Source organism: Micropterus dolomieu, linkage group LG17, assembly GCF_021292245.1.
Source record: "Micropterus dolomieu isolate WLL.071019.BEF.003 ecotype Adirondacks linkage group LG17, ASM2129224v1, whole genome shotgun sequence".
Lineage (NCBI taxonomy): Eukaryota > Metazoa > Chordata > Actinopteri > Centrarchiformes > Centrarchidae > Micropterus > Micropterus dolomieu.
The window spans coordinates 29,601,619-29,622,498 of NC_060166.1; the positions used below are offsets into that span (position 1 = coordinate 29,601,619).

Below are 20,880 nucleotides of genomic sequence, written 5' to 3' on the forward strand. Positions count from 1 at the left end.
TACATCGGTTAAAAAAAACAAATTGACAGCAAGTGGTGAAAACCACACCCACGCACATGCAATGTGAGTGAAAAACTGGAAGAGAGACGGGTACCCAAAGCTGTCGCTGCGCGAGGAGTGTGCTTTTGAGAGATCTGAAGAGGAGAAATCAGGAATGGGATCCATGGGCTGGAAAGAAGCATGATATATATGGGAGGAATGAGGGGCTACAGTGGCACCCACAGAGCTGGGTAAGCAGGAGGATGACAAGGACAAGGAAGACAGGGACTGAGGGTTTAGGTTGGAGGTACAGATGATAGAAGGGTGCGACACAGCTGAGGAAAGAGGAGGCAGAGGGAGACAGTCGAGCTGACCAATCGACTGGCTGCGTGACTGTATGAGGGTAGCCCTGGAAGGGTATGGGGTTCCCTCTCCCTGCTGCCCTGCCAAGAGGCAACTCTCTACCAACCTCTGGGAGCCCGTGGCCAGCTGGGGTTCAATGTGCCGTTGGCGCAGGGACATCATACTGGGAGCTGTGGGCACAAAACAGCATTATAAACAACCACTCATTAAAATAAAATCGGACGGACAAGGGGAGACCGATAGGGAGATTAGTGGAAAGATACTCAGGTGTTGGGATACAATTCTCGACTTTAACAAACTTAAAACTTGAGTCTTAAAGACAAATCCTATTTACCAATTTAGGCTTTGTACTGCACACCATTTTTACATTATGTGAAAATCCCAACAGTCCCGTCTTATCTCTCCTCCTTACAAGGAAATGTATTAAATCAAACAAAAGAAAAAGGAGAAAACAGTGATGGTGTTACCAACTAAGATATCTTGTTTAAACTAATAAGAGATTGACATTAAAAGTAAGTGACACTATGGGAATAAAACAGGGGTGCACCGAGAGGAGGGAGTAAATGTGACATGCAAGCAACTAAGGTGAGGTCAGGTGATTTTTTAAGATGAATGCAGCATGGAGTAGTTTTTCCCCGTCAGCAAAATGTCCAATTAAAAAGTAGTATAGCTCTATGTGGTTTGAGTCAAGGGGAGAGACAGGGATGTCAAATGGGGACTGAACTGGGGCATGAATAAATGGCCAACCCGGATATTTCCACATGGGCTGACAGTCTGAACCGACGGACCACAGGTCACTTGCTCGTCGTTCCAACAGTCGGGTGCCATCTGAAGTTAGGCCAATGAGACAGCAGTGGAAGCCAAATGCCAGAAAAGTGGTGGGGGGAGAGAGGGGAGTGAGATCGGCAGTGCAATTAATGTTGATTAAAGACTTACTCACTATTGCTGTTGGAAAAGGACTCTGCAGTACAACTTTCGCCTGTAGTTAGTCAAACCCAAACCTAAAAACATGTCAAGTTTTGCTATAATAATAATAATAATAATAATAATAAGGCAAATATAGAGCCCATAACAACGTGGCTACAATGCATGATCGTCAGAGTCTTGTTTGTTTTCTTGATGAGGTAAAGATATGCAAGATGTGTTACCCAAGAATTCTGCAAAGAAAATACGTTTTTGAACATAATTTCATTAAAAAATTCATACAGCTTTTGTGTGTCTCATATTCAAACTGAATAAGAACTTAAATTGGGCATTGACTGCGTATAACCCGTTTCCTGTGGCTGCAACTGTTCGTCCAAAAGCAGATTAAAAAAAAAAAAAAAAAAGGTCTGTAGCACATATTAGGACAACAACCACTACAAATAGGTCAGCACTTGTTCTCATTAAGAAGTATATTTTTCTTGACAGTTCAATTTCCAGAGAAAAGTCACAGGGGGCTTCAGTCTCCATAATCGACTGAGAGTTGCAAGTAAACACAAATGAGAACCAATGCCAACAAAAAGGCATTCAAGTGGAAGTGTGTGTAAAGGAACAAGACAATGATCTGAATTTACATGATACACATTATACAAATGTAAAACACTCAATCACAGACACGTGTGACCCTCACTACCTACATCACCAGCGAGGCCACAAGAACAAATTCAGGTAATTGTTGCACAAAAACGTCCAAATTCTCATGTGGGCTGATTTTTGGATTTCCCCAGCAAGGTCTTGGAGTGTTTAGGGGATCGTTTGCTAATCCCCACAGAAAGGCCGACAGATTCAGATGAACTCTTACATTGCAGAGTTCCAGGCACGATATCCTCGTCCAAGTCGTCCATGTCGTCGGACATGATGAAGTGCTGAGGTGTCGCTCTGCCGCCCGTGAAGCTGGGATCAAGGTTGAGGGCTGATGCCAGAGAAGGAAGGCCTGGGTTGTTGACGATGGTAAAACCTGTGAGGATCTCTATCTGCTGCCAGCGGTGAAGCCTCTCCCGCAGAGCAGCCGTCACCTCACCCAGGGCTTGTCTTCGAAAGATGAGAAAGTAGGAGATTGAGAAATAAGTAACTTATTAATTATTAAGTAACTTATTAATTAATATATGAAAATCAAAATCTGAAATAAGTAAAGTCTAAAGCCCCATTCAGACTGGATTTACTTCTCTTTGGGAAGTGGGGGAGATTTAATATTACCTGTGGTCTTTTAATCTCATCTGGATGTGTATGTGGGTATTTTTCACTCCAGTTAATATTTTATTTTCCTCCTCCCCCGTAACGTTAATCCTGTCCAAATAGGGCCTATGCCACTTCTTTTTTTACCAAGTGAAAATGCTGCTTTAACCAGTTTTCTAAAAAAATTCTATGACAAGTATTCTACCATTACAATCTGACTTACTTTGCTGCCAGTATTTTGTGGTCCACATCATCCAGGGAGGAGCTGTGAGCCACGTGAAAAGTCCCGAAGAGTGTGTTCCTCTTTTTCTTTATCTTCTCTGCCTGTGAAAACAAATAACCAAACACTTATCTCTGCTGTATTGACATTATCTACACACCATGTTAAAGGAGACTCCAATTTCCAGATACAGTCCAAAGAGTTCACTAACTATTCATGTTCAAGGACATGAATAGTTTCACAAGACCATAGTCGAGATGACTTAGAGGCTTTTTTAATTTCGACTATAATCATTTTAATGCATTAACAACTGAAATAGACACCCAATTTCTCAGGTTCAGATATTATGGACAAGCTAGTCTCAAATCTTAGGTCTCTCGACTCTGTAAAATAGTTAATTTGGAATATATTTAATAGATTTGTCTGTGATCAAAGCAATAACATGAACTACCATGAAGAGCATGGTTTTCCCTTTAGGCGTTTGTATGCTTACCCCTTCTTTGGCCATCAAGAGCTGCCGTTCAGCATTTTGCTTCTTGATGTTGTAGTACTGCATTTCCACCTCGTGGGTGAGCTGCAGCCACTTCTGGAGAGACTCTGGTGGTGACCAGCTACTCCTGGACTCCAGCTCCCTTTCTGCTTTCTTCAATGCCATGCGCACCTGCAAATAAAGATAAACTTCAGGTGACAAACTAACACATAAAAACAACACACCCACAAACTTTATTTTATCAAACAACATTTTTTTTTAATTTTTCTGATTTTTAACATTGTAATAACAAGAGAATTACAAAAGTTCTGTTAAGTTTGGCAACCAAAATGCAAGATTAGTATGATAAACAGACATGAATGTGCTGCGTTTTAAATAAACCTTAATTGTTATCATTTTGATAATCAACACACACATCTTGCAGAAAATTATTTTCTTAATTGCTGTAATAATGTTTATACCCACCCACCCACCCACCCACCCACCCACCCACCCACCCACACACACACACACACCCTCTTAAATACTCGAAAACTCAAAGATACATTAAAACCATGTTTATAGTTAAGGACGGATGGATCTCAACACTTGCCTCCTAACTGTAAGTAAGTGGTGGATGTCCTTGCCACAGACCACTGAACATGAAATGAAGTGTCTTGAAACTACACTTTGTTTCTGAATGAAAAAAAAGAAAGAAAGAAAAAAAAAGAAAAAAAAAAAAAAAAAACTGACAAAAGTGAATTAGACCTTCAAGCAAATACTCATGTGTTTTGCTTACTTGTGTGGGCTGTGCTCGGTTGTTCTTGCCAAATTCCTAATGGACAAAGACATCAGTGGGTGTATTTACACTATAGCCAGTGTAAATCTGATAGACCTAACATATTGTGCAGTTGCCACCTTGGAAGTTCATAAAACACTACTCACTCAGTTTCAGTGCTTCTCCTTTGAGCTGAACTTAAGCGTTTAAAATCACATTTACCACTTTGAAAGTACCTGTTCTAGCTCTTCTTCGGCGTACTTTTGGCGACTCAGTTCATTCTCTGTACCCTCACGCAGCTCCCTCAGTCGCTGGGCTTCCTGCTTGGCAGTGTTGATCTCATCCCTCAGCTTCTGCTCCAGGTTCACCTTCTCTACTTCTACTGTACGGTGCTCCTCCTGGGCGATCTGCAGCCTGAGAATAAAGGAAGGAAGGAAGAGAAATTATTATTTTGTCTTAAAAGCAGGACATAATGACTGCGTAGTGTGTGCCATTTTCTGTGGCATGGCATGACGTGTGAGCATATGAGTGCCATGTATGTGTGGAATTGTAGGACTTGCACCAGCCATTCTTGACCGGAAACAATGGCTTACATGTAGAAAGCAAAGACTTGTGGTCAAGCTGCTAGGCAGCTCACAGTAAACGGACATCAGAGGGAACAGAGCCAAGAATGGGAACAACTGCCAGTGTGTAACTTTAGAACAGTACAGTGTTGTACCCAGTGCTCCTGTAGTATCCAGATCACATGTGTTGATTTGTATGTGGGATATTTTTAGACTAGCCCCTTAGAAAAAGTTGACTTTTAATAGAGGGGCTTGTCAAATATGACACACACACACACACACACACACACACTTTAAAAGATGCTGTAATCTGTATAAAGACTGCATCCACAGCACAAAAAAAGTGTGATTATCAGGTATGTATAAATATAATGTGAATTCTTTAACCAAGAAATAAACTGTTTAATTTGATCTGTTAACCTAATGCGAGACTGCGCTCTCAGGTCATAATATTCCCTCATTTGGCTGAGCAATTATAACAATGACATTCCCAAGCCCTTATATGAAATACTGTGAATTATGACGAAGGCAGAAATCAGTACTATAAGTTTAGTCACTAGGGAAAAGCACTGTAATCCTGTCAGGATAAACACAACAGCAGAAAAAGTGCAGAGAAATGAAAGGTGATCCCGAGGGCTAGCTATGGAAAATGTGGGTGGTGGGTAGTCCTGCTAATGCTTTCGACCCTGACCTCTGTCATTCTCCAGCTAAGATTCGAAAGTACTGGCAGACCTATAATGCCAGAGAGAAGACGCCAAATGCTGTTTTAACTGACCTGCACTGCAGGGCTCACAGGATGTAGACACAATGTCTCTGCAGAATTTGCAGGAAAAGGTAAGTTACACCCACATGTTTTTAATACACAAATATTAGATTAGTATACATCTTATTTCCCAAAATAATGTTCATTTTGTGTAGAAAGAAAATGTATTAATGTCTATCACAAGCAATGTTGCCAGTCCTTTTCCAGGATGTCTGTCTGCACATCACACCCCAATCTAAATGTGGGTGAATTAGCACTAGGGCCGACATGTTAAGCAGTAATGCTTAACACCAACTCCCACTAGTGAGGCAGAGGCTGGGTCAAACAGTGCTGTAAAAGGCACCCAGGAAATCCAGCTCCAATCAAAGCCTCCCCCCACTGTCTCCCAACAGGGAAGCCATGGCTGGGCCAGGCTACTTGATACCACCACAGGATCTGCTTGAAGGTATGGAAAGAGAGCAGCTGGCAGCGGGGATCAGGAAGAAAGGCACATCAACAGACAGAGGACATACCTCTCTCTCTCTCAGCCCAACATGTACTGTGTGAGATGATAGTCTTTTCTCCCTAGTCACACTGACCTATAATATTATATCCCTTCCCACAGCCACAGTGCTGGGTTGTCCAGGCTATAACACATATAGGGGAATCTGACTTAGGATAGTTCAATGCTCAACTGGAACTTGTAATGTCTGAGTCATAATCATCTGCTTTTGGCAGCACATATATCGCTAGCTTGACCGATTTCTGCCTAACATTACCTTTTGATTATAAATACACAAGCCACTGCAAATCCTCAGTATAATGAAGTCATTTTAAAATGATTACGTATTATGGGACGTGTTCTACTTTATGAGAAACTGGAACAAGTCAATTAGTTTGCTAATGCTTTCTCTGGGCTCTTATCCACTACAGATTAGATTTTAATGTAGCTGTACGATTGGATTGCAGGAGATAAATTATACAGCAATGCTGAATGAATAGCCATAAATTTGGGATATGAGATGTAATGTCTGTCCTGGTCAAGGTACTGTTTGTGAAGCAGCTGTTATGACCTGGCTCAAAAGGCCACAACAAAAGGGAGACACACCATGGTAAACGGTTAACATAGGTTTATTTAACGAAAATAAGCCAAATTGATAGTTTTTTCGAATTAACATAACTATGTATGTCTATGTATGTAAGTATGATGTATGTAGTCTGTGGTTTCAGTAGCGTCTGTGCAGAATGATGGTTGCATGAATCCAGAACCAAACTCACAAACCAAATACTCTACAGGGCAATTAGCCCAGGGTTACAGCAATTAGCGCTTCCTCTGTTGACAACATACAGACTGAGTGAACACAGGCTGGCAATAGAAAAGGGTCGCCACAGAGCTGGCTACCACAAGAGGAGAGACTCTGCTGCCAGTGACAGGGGACAGGTAGAGACAGAGCTGCACTTTTTAACCTCATGCCCTAAATATAAAACAAAGACAAAAACACTTTGTAAACATTTCCTTATACCCCGAATTCAAATTCATATCAGACACACTGAAACGCTCCTATTTACTGGGAGAAATGCCCAAATGTGAAATAATTGCTGCAAAATGTGTCTATGCCATGAAGTGAGGACAACCAGTGGAACCTCAGACTAACAAATAATTGTACAGATTTTCAAATTATTTTGATCATTTAAAATTTTAGTAATCATTGTTTTTACATTTGATCCTGATCTTTTTTATTCTTAAAAAAAAATTTTGTCTATTGATTTAAACACACACGTTAGCATTTCATTCATTTATTTTTTTTTAACACACGATTTATTTAAATACATATATATATATTTTTTTTAACACAAACACACTTTTACTGTTTCATTTATTTTTTAATATTTTTTTTCTTCTTTTTTTTTTTAACAACATACGCTTTGATTACTTTACGCTTTAATTACTTGTTTAATGAAGTGAATGGGGCTGATTGTTCTTATGCTGTATATATGATGCTTTGGCAAGGTTGTTGTTACATTCATGCCAATAAAGCTAATTTGAATTGAATTGAGAGCGAGAGAGCGCGGCCATACCCACTCATGACCCCACAGGGCGTGAGAGAGCGCGAGCGCAAGAGAGGCCATACCCACTCATGACCCCACAGGGTGTCAACACAGCACAGCAGTGCCCCTAACAACTAACAAGGTACTATAATAAGCTATGGTAAGTTTGGGTACCTGCAGAACATGCTGAATAATGTCTGCACCCCTGGGCTTTGAAGATTTATTGCTGGCACTGTGGTTTAATCTGCAGAATAGAATATAGTATGAGCAATTAGCTTAGCAAGAAAGAAATGTTAGAGCCCACTTCAAAGTTGGCAGTGGAACGTGTGTTTTCACCACTGATCAAAGTACAAATCTACAGAGCCCTGACTTGACCTGGCAGTCCATCAGAAGTTTGACCTCAGTGGTGTGTTCCCAGTGGACCAGTCAACAGCTCTTTCGGTTGGTTGGGAAATCCGGCTATGCCAATCCCCCAGAGGTTAAACACTTTCCATTTTGGCCACTCCATGAACTTTCCTTTACCATTAGCCTCATGTCAAATTCTACTCTGTACACAATGTCAAAAAAACAACCGACAGATTTTTATACTAAATGCCATGGAAAAGCATCGGTCAAAGAAAAATCCTTACGTTTTCAGTGAAACAATATGATGCCACTACATGCTTGCGCTGAGCACCAACTATCACATTTTACAACATTTATATATATTTTTTCTTTCAAACTACTAACCCTTTTCTAGGCGGAGTGGAATTGATGGCAACTTCATGACAGACCAGCAGAAGTACAAAAAAAAAATCCAATCAGTAATACCAACACATCTATGACAAGAATCCTCTCACTGGCCTTCAATTAAATTCAATTCACACATTTCAAAATGCACAGCACTATAATGTGGCATTGACTGATGCCATTATAGAGAATGCAACTCACTTTTGATCAGTCACTTTTCATGTTATGTTCTTCCATAGCAACATGTTGTAATCAGAAATAATTAGAACAACAGATACTAAACATCAGCAGCAAAACATCAACTGTCCTGTCACTGTGACTTTTGACAATTTGATAGCAGTATCTGTGTACCTTGGTAATGACTTCCTTTTAACAGTAAAAAACAAAAAAACAAAACAAACAAAAAAAAAAACAGATAAAAGCCTGTCCTGTGTATGAGTTGAAGGGGTGTTTGAGTATCCTTTAAAGGATTAAGAGGAGACAGTGCAGGCTTAAAAGCACATTCTGAGCATTCTTTGAAGTATTAACAGAACCAAAATAGTTAGATTTGTGTTATAACCTCCATTTATTCCTCATTATACGGCCAATGGCTCAAATGCATTTGGCTATCTATGGGAGCTTTATTTTAAAACATTTCATTTCAAAACGTTTAATAATTAAGGCAGCAATGGGCTGATACGTCTTAGGCCAGAAGACACCAGGTCAGCACGAAGTATCCTGTATCACAACAGAAGTTATGTGACAGGGCAGACACACAACATTCATGAGCTTTGGCTGAACTGCAAGGTTCACAGAGGTCATCCATTCACCTGCTTTTTGGGAAAATCTATTACAAGACCAAATATTCAAACAGTGAAAGCAAAGCAAGACACCGAAGGGGGTAGGGTACCATGTAACAAACAAACCACCTCAGCTGTCTCTTCTCACTGTGAAGGGGCAGCAGCTCATACCAAAAATCACTGAGCTCCACGTCATGTAGACTGAGACACCTAGCAGAGTCTCATTTTGACTGCTTGAATCAGCAATTTATACTTAGGAGTTAGTCATATAAATCTTGCCATTAATGTGTTCATGTAATTTAAATGTTAAACTTTCATTTAAACATGACTTAAGTCAAGTCATTTGTCTAATTCACTGGAGATCGGACACAGACCTTTTAAAGTGCAGCTCCTGCAGTCTTGACAGTTTTTCACTTCCCATTTTACAACAATGTGGATCTGTCCTGTACATGTAATCCTGTGAATGTTACGACCGAGTTATGAAATATATACAGGATTCAGAACCACTATATGCAAATTCTTATTTAAGCACATTTTATTGGTATAGTAAAATCCCATTGAGACAGGATTTTCGCCTGCTTCAGCTAACACTAGAAGAAACACACTGTAAAATAAAACCTTAACCTATTTCACAAACTAAAGGCTTTAAAAAAGTGATAGGATATAAGGCTGTTGTTTGGACCATCATCTATTTATCAAGGTCATAACAATAAACAAAAGGCTGTTAGAGTCCGTCAGAAACATCTCAGTCGACAGTGATTAATCAGTCAAGTTCACAGCAGAAGGTCTCAGTGTCGGGGAAAAAGAAAAACTTCTGTTTCCGCCCCCCCCCCCTCCTTCTTTCAGAAAATGTTCGAGGCTGTTCTGAACTGCTCAATTAGTCAATGAGCTAGGGATGCGAGAGGGATATCTCACTGCACATGCAAGACATGTAAGAAATGTTGCCAGTCCAACACAGTCTGATGTTAATATTAAAACTGATAATTACTATTCATCAAAATACTTTAAAGTTAGTTTTGAGTCAATTTATGGTTACAATACAATGCAGTACATAGATGACAGTTTGTTGTGTGGTTTGTGGAAAAAAAAAAAACCCTCACTTCTGTTGTAGGTCATGCAGACTCTGTTCAGCTCTCTGCAGGCCCTCCAGGTCTTTCATCATCTTCTTCATGTGGTCCTTAGAGTAGCGATTCTGGATGTAGGCAAACCAGCAGCCACCCATGCCTATGACTATTGACACTACCAGCATGAAGTCCTTCAAGTGGTTGTGTCTATTCACTGATAGAAAGAGAAAAACAAATGAGGTTACATTGTTTCAAGGTAATACAAATCATTAGATAAACCAGTAGAAGAGGTGTATTTGAGCCAGGCAATATACAATCAAGACCATAAGCTAAAGCTGTAACAATGAGCAAGCTTCACAGGGATGTGGTGTGAAGCTTGTGCTTGAACAAAGCCTAGTCACATTGCAAGTTTTGTTGATAGGAAAATCACTAGCACAAGTTCAGGTTGCAATGAGAGTGCCTTGTGCAAAAGACCACGACAAAGCCAGCTTAGAACAGCCTATTTCGGTCTGGTAAACATGCACAGAAAACCATGCAATGGCAACCATAACATGTTGGTACACATGAGGAGATATTAAGTCATTGAAAGGGAATCAAAGCAATTAAAGCTTTCCCATTTGTAGGAAGCCTTATTTTAATTATTTTCACTAACATTCAAGTGAGGAGACCTTTTACAAAAGGACATCTTAAAATTAACCCCACAATCACGATTGTGTTTAATAAAGTCTATTTGTAATATGATGAGTCCGTAGAGCATTGGCATGCACCTATTGACACACAGCCTGAATTTCAGCCTTGCAAGCTGCACGATGAGGCATGTTTTTTTCTTGCAAAACCTGCAAAGGGGTGTGGGGGAAAGAGATGTCAAAAACATGACTTCTACTTCCTGGAGTGAGACAAAAAGGAAGTAAAGTTAGGAGAGAAGGAGAGTACAGGCTTTTTTGTCTTTAGATATGATCCATGTGAACCCTTTGTATGGTATAGGCACATAACCAAGTCTCTAGCTTGTGCTAAATGATCTTTCGGGAGGATTGTGTATGTTCCTGTGGACTTGTGTATAAAGTCCAAAACAAACACAGGTTCATCAGAGTCAGGGAACTTGGAGAAGCTGTGCCCGTTATGTCCGAGTATGTATCAGAGCTGAGAAACAGAAAGCCTACAGGACAGCTGTACAACCCTGTCTCTTCTTAATTCTACTGGCTAAGTACAATAACTAAGCTCAATTGATAGGCTGGTATATGCATATAATTACCTCTTCACAACTAAGAGTACAACTCCCCCAAATGAGGTCACGATATTTAACTGAACTATGATAAATGAAATCTAGGTATGCTAAATGCGCGTTGGGTCTGCACTGTCACTAAGCACGGACGCTTAGGACAACAAGGCAACATTATCGGTTCTGAACAGGAAACACAGTTTGCCTTCTGTCACCCCCATGTGTAGTCTATGTAATTTGCTACTTACATACAGTAAACACAACATCCACTGCCTTTCAGAGAGAGCATAAAGTGACATTTAATTAACCACAGAACTGGAAATAACTGGCCCCAAATGTGCTTGGGTTAATTAATACACAACTATCCACTAGATTAGGATCTACCTATTGTGAGATGTGTCTAAAAATGCTGCTGCTATATGCGGTCAGTCAGTCTGATTATCAGTGGGAGCCTTGGCTTTGAGAGGCTGTCAAAGCCAGACAGCGCTCACTAAGGTCTTCCTTCGGGAGTGACTAACAAAACACATACACAATGACACATGCCAGACACAGACCACTATACACTTCTTTCCAATGCAAATGTCTACTTTCTATGAAGGTCCATTACATATTTTCTCTTCTGGCTTGACTTATGATTATCAGTTCTCATTAGCACTCCCCTTCCAAATATACACCCCTCCACTTTTTTTATCTAGTAAATAGGCTCAAACTTCAAGGACAGGGAAGTCTCTGCACACCATTAATATTTTGAGTAAATATACAGATATTTTTCCAGAATCTTCCTGACTTTGAGGCTCAATAATACAAAATTTCTGTATTAAGCTGTCACACTGTAACTAAGCTTTTAATGACAACTATTTGTTTTTCAAGAAAGAAGAATTTTGGCAGTCATTCTGGGAAATTTCCCAATTTCAACACAGATTACATACAAGAACAAAAATAAAGTACTGCCAAGACGTATAATAGCTGAGACAGTCCATCCATTGTGTTGTTCTGAAGCCCTAAAGAAAAACAAAAAAAAATAAAAACTATAGGATTACAAATCTGTTGTTACAGAACTGGAGCAATGATACAGAGGGAGAGGAGGACTGATTTATTTTTGTTTCTGTACACAGGGGTGTGTCCAGAATACAGAGCAGTGTGGTCCCACCCTCGGCTCACTTCCTCAATCCCTGAAACGGGTGGGAACAGGATTTCTCCTATTTACCAATGATGAGCTGACTAAAGTGAGTAAATAAGTTAATAGATGAGTAGGTGACTAAGTAAATGAATAAAACAAACAAACCAGAGTACAACATACCACTGAAACAAACAGCTGATGAAAAATGAGAGTAGCATACAACAGTGGTCAGGATGTTGGTCATGGTGGTAGGCTGTCAATAGAAACGCCAACACTTCCTACATAAGTATTCTTAAAGTTCAAGAGAATCAATTCTGTTTTTTTGTGAGGGAGTTCCATGAAGTGCTGACTTAGCCATTTACGTCTCTTTAATGACCTTTTTGGTACAAGTAAACCGGTTAGGCAAAAACATGTGAGCGGGCCATAAACTTCTAAAAAGGTGTCAGAGTAAGTAAGGCCTTTAATTTGGAACAAAAATTATAAAGCACTTTGCACGGGCTGCATTTAAATCTGTCAAGGATGCAGAATCATCCAAATTTGTTTTATAAACTCTGTATCTAGATCAGTATCTCAGTGAAACCAGAAACTACAGGGAGTGATTTTTTAGCATTTCTGTTAACAATATTAAGAACTCCTTTGCCCATCAACCAACTTAATTATCCAACAAATAACTGAATTCTGTTGACAGGTTTGAGATATCCTGCTTATTTAAATAGACAAAAAATGCGACAGAAATCTTAACCGTAATAAAGAGGTAGTGCAATGGAACCCCCATTCACAAGTCACTGATGAATGAGTTGCATGAATGAGTGTACAGGGATTAAAACAAAAAACAAAATAGATTGTCACATACTCAGGGGTGCTCCAAACAGTACAGTGTCCAAAGCTTTCAGCTGCAACTTTTGCACATGGCTGCGATCCAGAATCTTCAGAATAGAGAGTGTCAGAGTGGTGTTCTTTATGGCTAACCTGAGAGAGAAAAGACATTTTGCCAGAACAAGAAACGAAGGGTGTAATCCATTTTGATCCAAGTGTAATGTGACCTGTTAACAAATCCATCTACATACAACTAATCTAATATAAAAACACTAATGGTTTTTAGGTAAACTAATTTTGACAAAATGTACAGACTGGATGCCTTTTATTAAAGCCAAATGAGAAAGAGGGAAATTAAAAGAAATGTAATAAAACTGACAGACGGATTAGACTAGGGATGTGGTGGCATCCCACATTTTGCATCACTGCTGTCATGAGTCAACTCTATAGCTTGAATCTTTCATTTTAAGCATTACATTTTTATTCCTGAGAAGAAAAGCCTGACCAGCCTTATATAAACCACAAGGTATTTATGGCCAAGCTAAAGGGGCACACTGTTCATAGATCTAGTAGACTTTGCAATTTTGAGAAGTTGAGATATTCTTACCTTGGCATGGAACTGCCATTGAAACCCATCTTGCGAAATGCATCCACATATTGTGGCAGTTCCACATATGTGATGAGCCATTCCACGACCTCATCCACTGTCCAATTATACACTGAGGGGAAAAGGAAAAAATAAAATATATACTTAGAGCACTCCGATTCTCATTTGTCTGACGTGCAGATATCAGTACTGATAGAATATAAGTCTAAAATACATTTCCATCACATTTGGTGGAGTCAGTTTTTCAAGCCAACAAATTAGTTTTGGAAATGAAACAATGACTATATAATTAACCAGTTGAATTTTATCTGTGTTTGAGGTTGTTCACATCTGTATTGAGTGAACAATGTACTTGTAGACCTGTAGCTTGTCAGAAAAAGGCAAGAAAGGGCTGACCTCAGTCCAACTCATTATCTGTTTCACTTGCTTAAGAACAAGTGATGACAAAAAGCCTCCAAAACCAGCAACAACTGAAGATAGCTGCAGTACTGACACAGTATCACCAGGGAAGATACCAAACATCTGCTGACGTCTATGGGTCGTAGACTTTAAGCAGTCAATGATTACCAAAATAAAAATAATAATAAACCAAATATGAAATATGATAACTGTAATGGTCGTGTACAAATCTTCCCTTTTTACCTACAATGTTTATCTTAAATGGATATAAACACATCTAAATTCAATGTGAGAGTCAGCACTAAAACATAGATTTGATTTTAAAAAATGTTAGTGACGCGTGTTTTTTTTGCATCTGTTTGACTGCACTGTGTATACAGCTTGACACAAAACAACTACGACCATGTGCCTCAATACCTTGAACGATCTGAGGTATCCTATAGCATAACATACAATAGCTCACCCACAGCAATAAATGGGTAAGGAAAATCCACTCCCCAGCTCTGGCAGAGAGTCAGTGGTGTGGGCTGTATGTGTTAATGTGTTGCTCTCTTGGACAAAAACAAAGAACTACAAAACACAGTTTCCTGGCTAAAAACCTCCAGAGCCCTGTCAAGAATCTGCAATGCAGTGTAAGTCAGTACTATGTATAAAAAAAAAAAACAAAGGGGAGAAAGGCAGCCAGAGGAAAGGGTGCGAAAAGATACAAGAGAGCATGTGAAAAGTGCTCTCAAACATTACACGATAGCCCAGCCAAAAAGATATGCTGAAGGAGGTGAGACTGTAGACGTGTATTTGGTGTTGACAGATCCAATGATGTCCAGCCCCTGGCTGGAGAAGATAAGCAGACTGCACTTTGCTTTACAAGCCATCTGAAATGTGCAAAGCGCACTTTCAGTCACAGGGAAATACAAACTCTAAGTTACGGGCTACCTACACTAATGTCCAAAACGGCAATCAAAGTCACAAGGAGCGATTCTTTAAAAATAACAACAGCAGCCCAATATCAAACAGTCAGTATCAGCAGAATATATCAACAGGAAACACAGTGAGCAAAACAAGATTCAAGGCTTACAACTCAGACTCACAAATACAAAAAATGTCTGAAATAAAGGCCTGTTTGTGCAGTCATTGCTGGCCTTCAAGGAGAGAACGATGCCTCAAAGCAGTACCTTCAGAGCCCTTCCATGCGTTCCACAAGTCCTCCACACTTATGAACTGGTCATCCCCATGGAAGCTGTTATGCTTGGCCTTGGGGTCATGGTAATTTAGATCTTCTCTCAGGAACTGCAGGATGACAAGGATGTTTGTAGTCGTTACAAAGAATCTACCATGCACAAGTGTAAACTCACATAAGTAGTTTTTAAACACTTAAAAAGTGTATATCTGTTATCAGCTCAGTCTCAGCATATAGAACTTAAGTTAGCTTAATATGACCAATGTGGCGATTTCAAATTTGAATGTAGTACTTAGTGAAATGTGTAGTACATGTGAGAAAGGGGTGAGTATGTATAAATGTCTGGAGAACAAAGAGGACAAATTTAGAAATCTGCTGAAGGGTTTGGATTTACTGTGAGCACTTTGACCCGTTCCACTGCTGTGGTTTTTATGACCCACCCCCATAAGAGAAGAAAATGTAGTTCTTGTCGTTTGTGTGTGTATTTGCTTTATGCACTGTGACAGGAATATAAAACATAATGAGTATATATCAACCATACATGACCTGAAAAGATTTTCAGCAATTTTGAGGAGTGGTACAGAACGTCCTCTTCACTCATTTTACTGGTTATTCTACATTTGCAGAAGTGTACTGATCACCAATTTACTAAATGCCAGACTAAGGTGTTATTTAAAACCAAAATGGATGCGTTTGTGACAACCTATCAACAATGTGTCTAGAATCTGGACTCTTTTGTCCTGATACATTATTGCAAAAAACAATTTGTCAAACACAGTCAAAGAAATTACAAAAGGCAGCACTTTATAACATCATTGGAAATCTGAGTGTAACAAATATTTTGATATCATTACTGGTGAATGGGAACCCATAAAAAGGGACCCATTCACTACAGTAAAGTGCACTGCTGTTGCAATTTTTAGACCAACCATATGTAGGTTATATGTGCAAATTATCTTGAGTGACTAAGGAAAATGTTATTTTAGCTTAGTCGATTTCAAAAGGATTTGATTCAACCAGCCAAGGATATACTTTAGTTTACTTAAAACTACTGGTTGCCCACTATATTGTAGGCTAACTCAGTCACCAGGTTTTTAAAAACATCTTGCACTCCCACAAAAGCCAACTCATGCAACATGGGTGAAAGACAGTAATAAGTCATCATGACGCCTTTGTTTCTTGATAGATTTGTGTGGGAGGATTTCACTACAGGGTAGATGGATGGTCTGTACTGCAGGTGAAATATCATGCGCCTGAAAATGTATTCTTTGGAAAATTAGCAAGACCTGTATAATGTTGCCCAAGGTCCAATGCTTCTTGTTAACGCCAGATGCAGTGCAGATATTTTGATCTTAGTCAAAGAAATCTCTATCCTCTTTATTTAATCACTCTGTGGTAACAGCAAACAGGACTACTGTCTTGATTCTTTGCTTTAGGGGGTATTTTCATGCCAAGTGCCTCTTCTGAAAGCAGCCACCACATGCCACAGACAGAAATAAGACTCTAGCAGGGGCCTGATTAAGGCCACAACATGCAGTTTAGACTAGAGCTCAGGATGTAAGCTAAAAGGACTACAGGCAGTGACGTCTGAGAAGCAACAGGCTCGACTTCTGACGAGCATTAGACAGCTGTGAACGTTTATACTGTGCTTTCATTATACTTCACTGTAATAAAATACATACACACACACACACACTGAATAAACGCTACACTAATACTAATGTTACAGTGTTACAAACTTGGCAACATCAATGTCTATACCATGCATGCCAGTTCTAGCCACACTTAATGCGAAATAGGTTAATTATTTGACAAAAACTTCAGGAAGAAGGGCACTGAAGTGCTAACTGGACAAATCCTCCAGTTATTCAGAGTAAGTTAAGGACATTACAGGGTTATGATTAACTGACCATCTAAGCAACAAATCCTATGACAAGTCAGGTGACAGAACATTACAATAATGATACCTGTAAGCCTCTTCAGACCGAACATTTAACAGAGCTCTTTTTGATGATGACTGTTCAGGCTGCTACTTACACCGTCTGTCTCTACCACGTCTACGTTGCCATTTGCATCATCATCCATCTGTTTGTGGATATTACGGATAGCCTCATAGCCCAGATTGCTGTTCTCGTCCTTGCATAGTTGCTCATCGATGCGACAAAAATCTGGTGGAGAAACAGAGTCATGTCAGTACGGTGTAAAGAGGAGACTGTGAAACTGTCAAATTATTTTGACTACTATTTTTACTACTAAAACAATAAAGATGACTAAAGAAAAAAATTTTTGAACATGAATGCAATTATGCACAGCCAAAAGAACATTTTAGTTATCTTGAAAACACCAAAAACTTAAAATTTGCCAAAGTCTTTAACACTTTGCCATCCAAAGACTCCAAACAACCACAACAGAAACCAAGCTATGCTTGCAGTAATGTAGTGACAGTTTGATACTGTTCAAAATATGTTTGAAGGAAACCTTAGTCATGCTCCATCCTGTTGCTATGCGATAAGAGGAAAAAACTAAACAATCAAAAAAAAAAATCTTTAATATGCTTCAATTTGTATTTTTAGATTTCAACACCAAATGTGCTATTTTAACAATGTCAGGAATAACTACTAACAATGTTTTTCCAATTAAAAAAAAAATATATATATATTTATAAATACATAGTTTTGAATCAAGCATTGGTTGATCAAGTTACTCAAGTACTCCTTTTATGCTACAACAGCTCTCTTAACTAATAATGTGATTGGTACAAAAGTTCATGGCATTCAATCTTTACTGCTTTTTGCAGAAAAGTCAGACAGCAAAATCCCTGGTTGGACTGCCCTTGCTCACCCTCTCTCTCTCTAAGATAAGTGAACTGCTAAATTCCTTAGCTGAAGACAAAGCCTTGTTTATATCAGGCCTTTCACTCAATGTGGGGATGTTACCATGAAGCCATATACCATGACTGACAGACCTACTTTGTAGACCAAAAACTGTTCATGTCACAAGGCAAATCGTTTAATAAGAATCAGCTTCAGCAGTCAGCTTGGATTTCACAGTTCTATTTAATTTCATAAAACTTGGGTTTGTTAGTTTAGATGTTGTTGATGTATAAGAGCATTCAGCATTTTGACAGTGAGGCCTCAGTAATGTTTGAGGATTTTCGTGTGTTGGGATCCACAATTAATTGTAGATAAGTCAGGAATTTATGTTCCCATGATAAATTATCATGTAATTTAGCAATCTGCAAGTTATCTAGTGAAGCCTGTCTGGCCTGTGTTCCCTCTCCTTCCTGAGGGATTAAAAATCCTCTGGCACAGATCAGCGATAATGCTGCCACCCCTAAGAAGAGAAAACCTTATTTAGCTTGCAGACACTCAGGAGTTGTGTGAATAGACATGGCAGTCTACCTGTAATAACAGCAAGTTAAAATGTGAATTTTAAATTCAAAGCACAGTTGAAGTGAAGTTCACAGGTCTGTCTGTCTTATAAAACCTTTGTGTTCCATGTGCTGCTGCTATTTTAGTCCAAATTCGAGATTTTCAAACTCAGTCATTTCTTGCTTTAATTTAAAAAGCGTATGTCAAACACAGTATAATATTTGTGTACTTCAATGGATTATAACCACTAAAAAGGAGGAATGTGACAGTGATGGGGAGGCTGAAAAAGTGGCTTGCTCTTCTTAAGCTTGGTTTTTACCAAGAATGTGCCGCTACATAACAAATTGAATTGAACTTACTACAGTTCACACTACAGTCCTATTAAGTAAAACACTTTATTCTAGTTCATTCTCAGTTGCTAGTAGATGGTTATTTTTTGGTTTAACAGACAGACATTGCTTTTCATGTTGCCTGCATCATCCCCACAACAATATGGTGTAGGAGTACACAAAGTCAAACTCACTTCTTTCATAAACGGCTGAGCTCAGGTCCATATCTCAATTGATATGGCTCCATCATAATTTCTGTCACCCACATAATTAAGTGCAGGCATTTGGTTTGAGTCATGTTGGGCATTTACAGCATAAATGCCCCCTCCCACTGATCAACTTATCATACCAATTGACATTTTCTTTATTCCCTGAACCACATGTGACAGATGTCTTTTAGCGGTTTGAGAGAGAAAACAGAAAGTAAACCATGTCACAGATGCAACAGTCGCTGTGTCCATGAATGTGTGCCTGTGAAAGGTTTAGCTAGTTGGCAAATCGAGCCTTATATATTTACATGAACACCAAAACAGCTATAAGCAGAACCAGGAAGGATGGATTTGCATAACATGAACTTCCGCATAGTGAAAAGTTACTTTTTAGGCACAGCACGAAAGCATTCAGTTTCAGAAAACCTGCAACAGCACATACCAAAAGGGCAATTCCACATTCTCATTCACTCAACCTTTTTAAACAAAGAATGATAAGTTACCCTAGTGAGAGCCTACCACCTGCAACACTCACATACCCAACCTGGCCCTCTTTCTCATTTGGCTTGCAAACCTCCGGAGACACAAGATAAGATATTTACATACCACTCAGCCTTGTTACGCAAGTCATTCTGTGTGTAGATGAAGAACACACTCCATACCTTTGCCACACCATAACTACAGAGGTAACTATGTCACCACTCACTGTCAAGAACAGCTTCTTTCCCACACTGTGGCCTCCTGGGACTGTCCATGTGGAATACATCTATAAAACGGTGCTTCAAATGCAAAACGTGTACGAGCAACTTGGACAATGTCTCTGCAGTTCCCATTTAACCACACTGTTCAGCGGTACCAACAACACACACTAGCACACTTTAAAAAAAACCCTGAGTCATACTATGTCATAACTGGCTCATATGCATCCCAAGTAGATTCAGGTTTTTAAGTTTAGTGTAAACAGTACGCAACCACTGTCATCATTCATGTGAAATCACTTGAAATGGATTGAGGCAAGTTATTACCACAGTGGTAGAGGACCTCATCTATCCTGTGTGGTAAATGTGTTTTTACTAGAGGAGCTTTTCTAAATGACTAAAACATGTTTATGCTTTCTTTTAAACCTTCAATTAAAAAGGGAAAATAGACTATGCTGTGTAATGTAGTGCAGTAAGTTCATGCAGCAGTATGAGGTTATGAGAGGCCCACATTACCGTTAGTGTGAGAGTCTACAAATTAGGTTACGTAGTCAAGAGCTTGGTGATAGATAAGAAGAGCAAATCCAAGACGAGAGTGTCTACATATTATCAGTCTTCAATAGTATTGCAGATTTAATTTGTTAGGCCAGCTTTTTTTATACTAATTACCACGATTAAAGCATTATGAACATGTACAATTTATGTTTTACTGTACCACCAAAAAAAAAAAAAGAAGTACAACAAAAGTACAAGGTATTGATCCTAATTTAAGATTTACTGAAAACGGTTGACACTTGATTATTACTAACTGATTCAGAAACTACTTAAACCCTGCTCATTAGATCAATTACCTCCTATTTGACTAGCTGGCTTAATCTGAGCATGAGGACAGGGCTTAATGGAGAATGCTAGCTGGACTATTCTCAGCATGGCTACATATAGTGCCTGCACAATCACAAAGATGTGGCACGAACAGTAACTAATACTCTTAACTGCCAATCTATAGTGTGTGTGTGTGTGTGTGTGTGGGGGGGGGGGGGGGC

General features: G+C 39.2%; 1 protein-coding gene across 9 annotated transcripts in view; it reads right to left on the reverse strand.

Annotated features, from left to right (window-relative positions):
* Positions 1–20,880, reverse strand: part of stim1a (stromal interaction molecule 1a) — a 25,195-nt gene that overhangs the window by 3,141 nt on the left and 1,174 nt on the right. For 2 of the 9 annotated variants that reach the window (XM_046073561.1, XM_046073565.1), the window contains exons 3-14: positions 17,268–17,398; positions 15,226–15,340; positions 13,655–13,766; positions 13,085–13,200; positions 9,929–10,106; positions 4,203–4,380; positions 3,988–4,023; positions 3,213–3,380; positions 2,723–2,823; positions 2,126–2,355; positions 1,090–1,170; positions 449–512 (exon numbers count right to left, since the gene is read on the reverse strand). In XM_046073561.1, the coding sequence (XP_045929517.1) occupies positions 449–512; positions 1,090–1,170; positions 2,126–2,355; positions 2,723–2,823; positions 3,213–3,380; positions 3,988–4,023; positions 4,203–4,380; positions 9,929–10,106; positions 13,085–13,200; positions 13,655–13,766; positions 15,226–15,340; positions 17,268–17,398 (1,510 nt within the window). Of the gene's footprint in view, positions 1–448; positions 513–1,089; positions 1,171–1,282; positions 1,344–2,125; positions 2,356–2,722; positions 2,824–3,212; positions 3,381–3,987; positions 4,024–4,202; positions 4,381–9,928; positions 10,107–13,084; positions 13,201–13,654; positions 13,767–15,225; positions 15,341–17,267; positions 17,399–20,880 lie in introns of all 9 variants that reach the window. The other 7 variants (XM_046073567.1, XM_046073566.1, XM_046073563.1 and 4 more) reach the window with 5 other exon arrangements.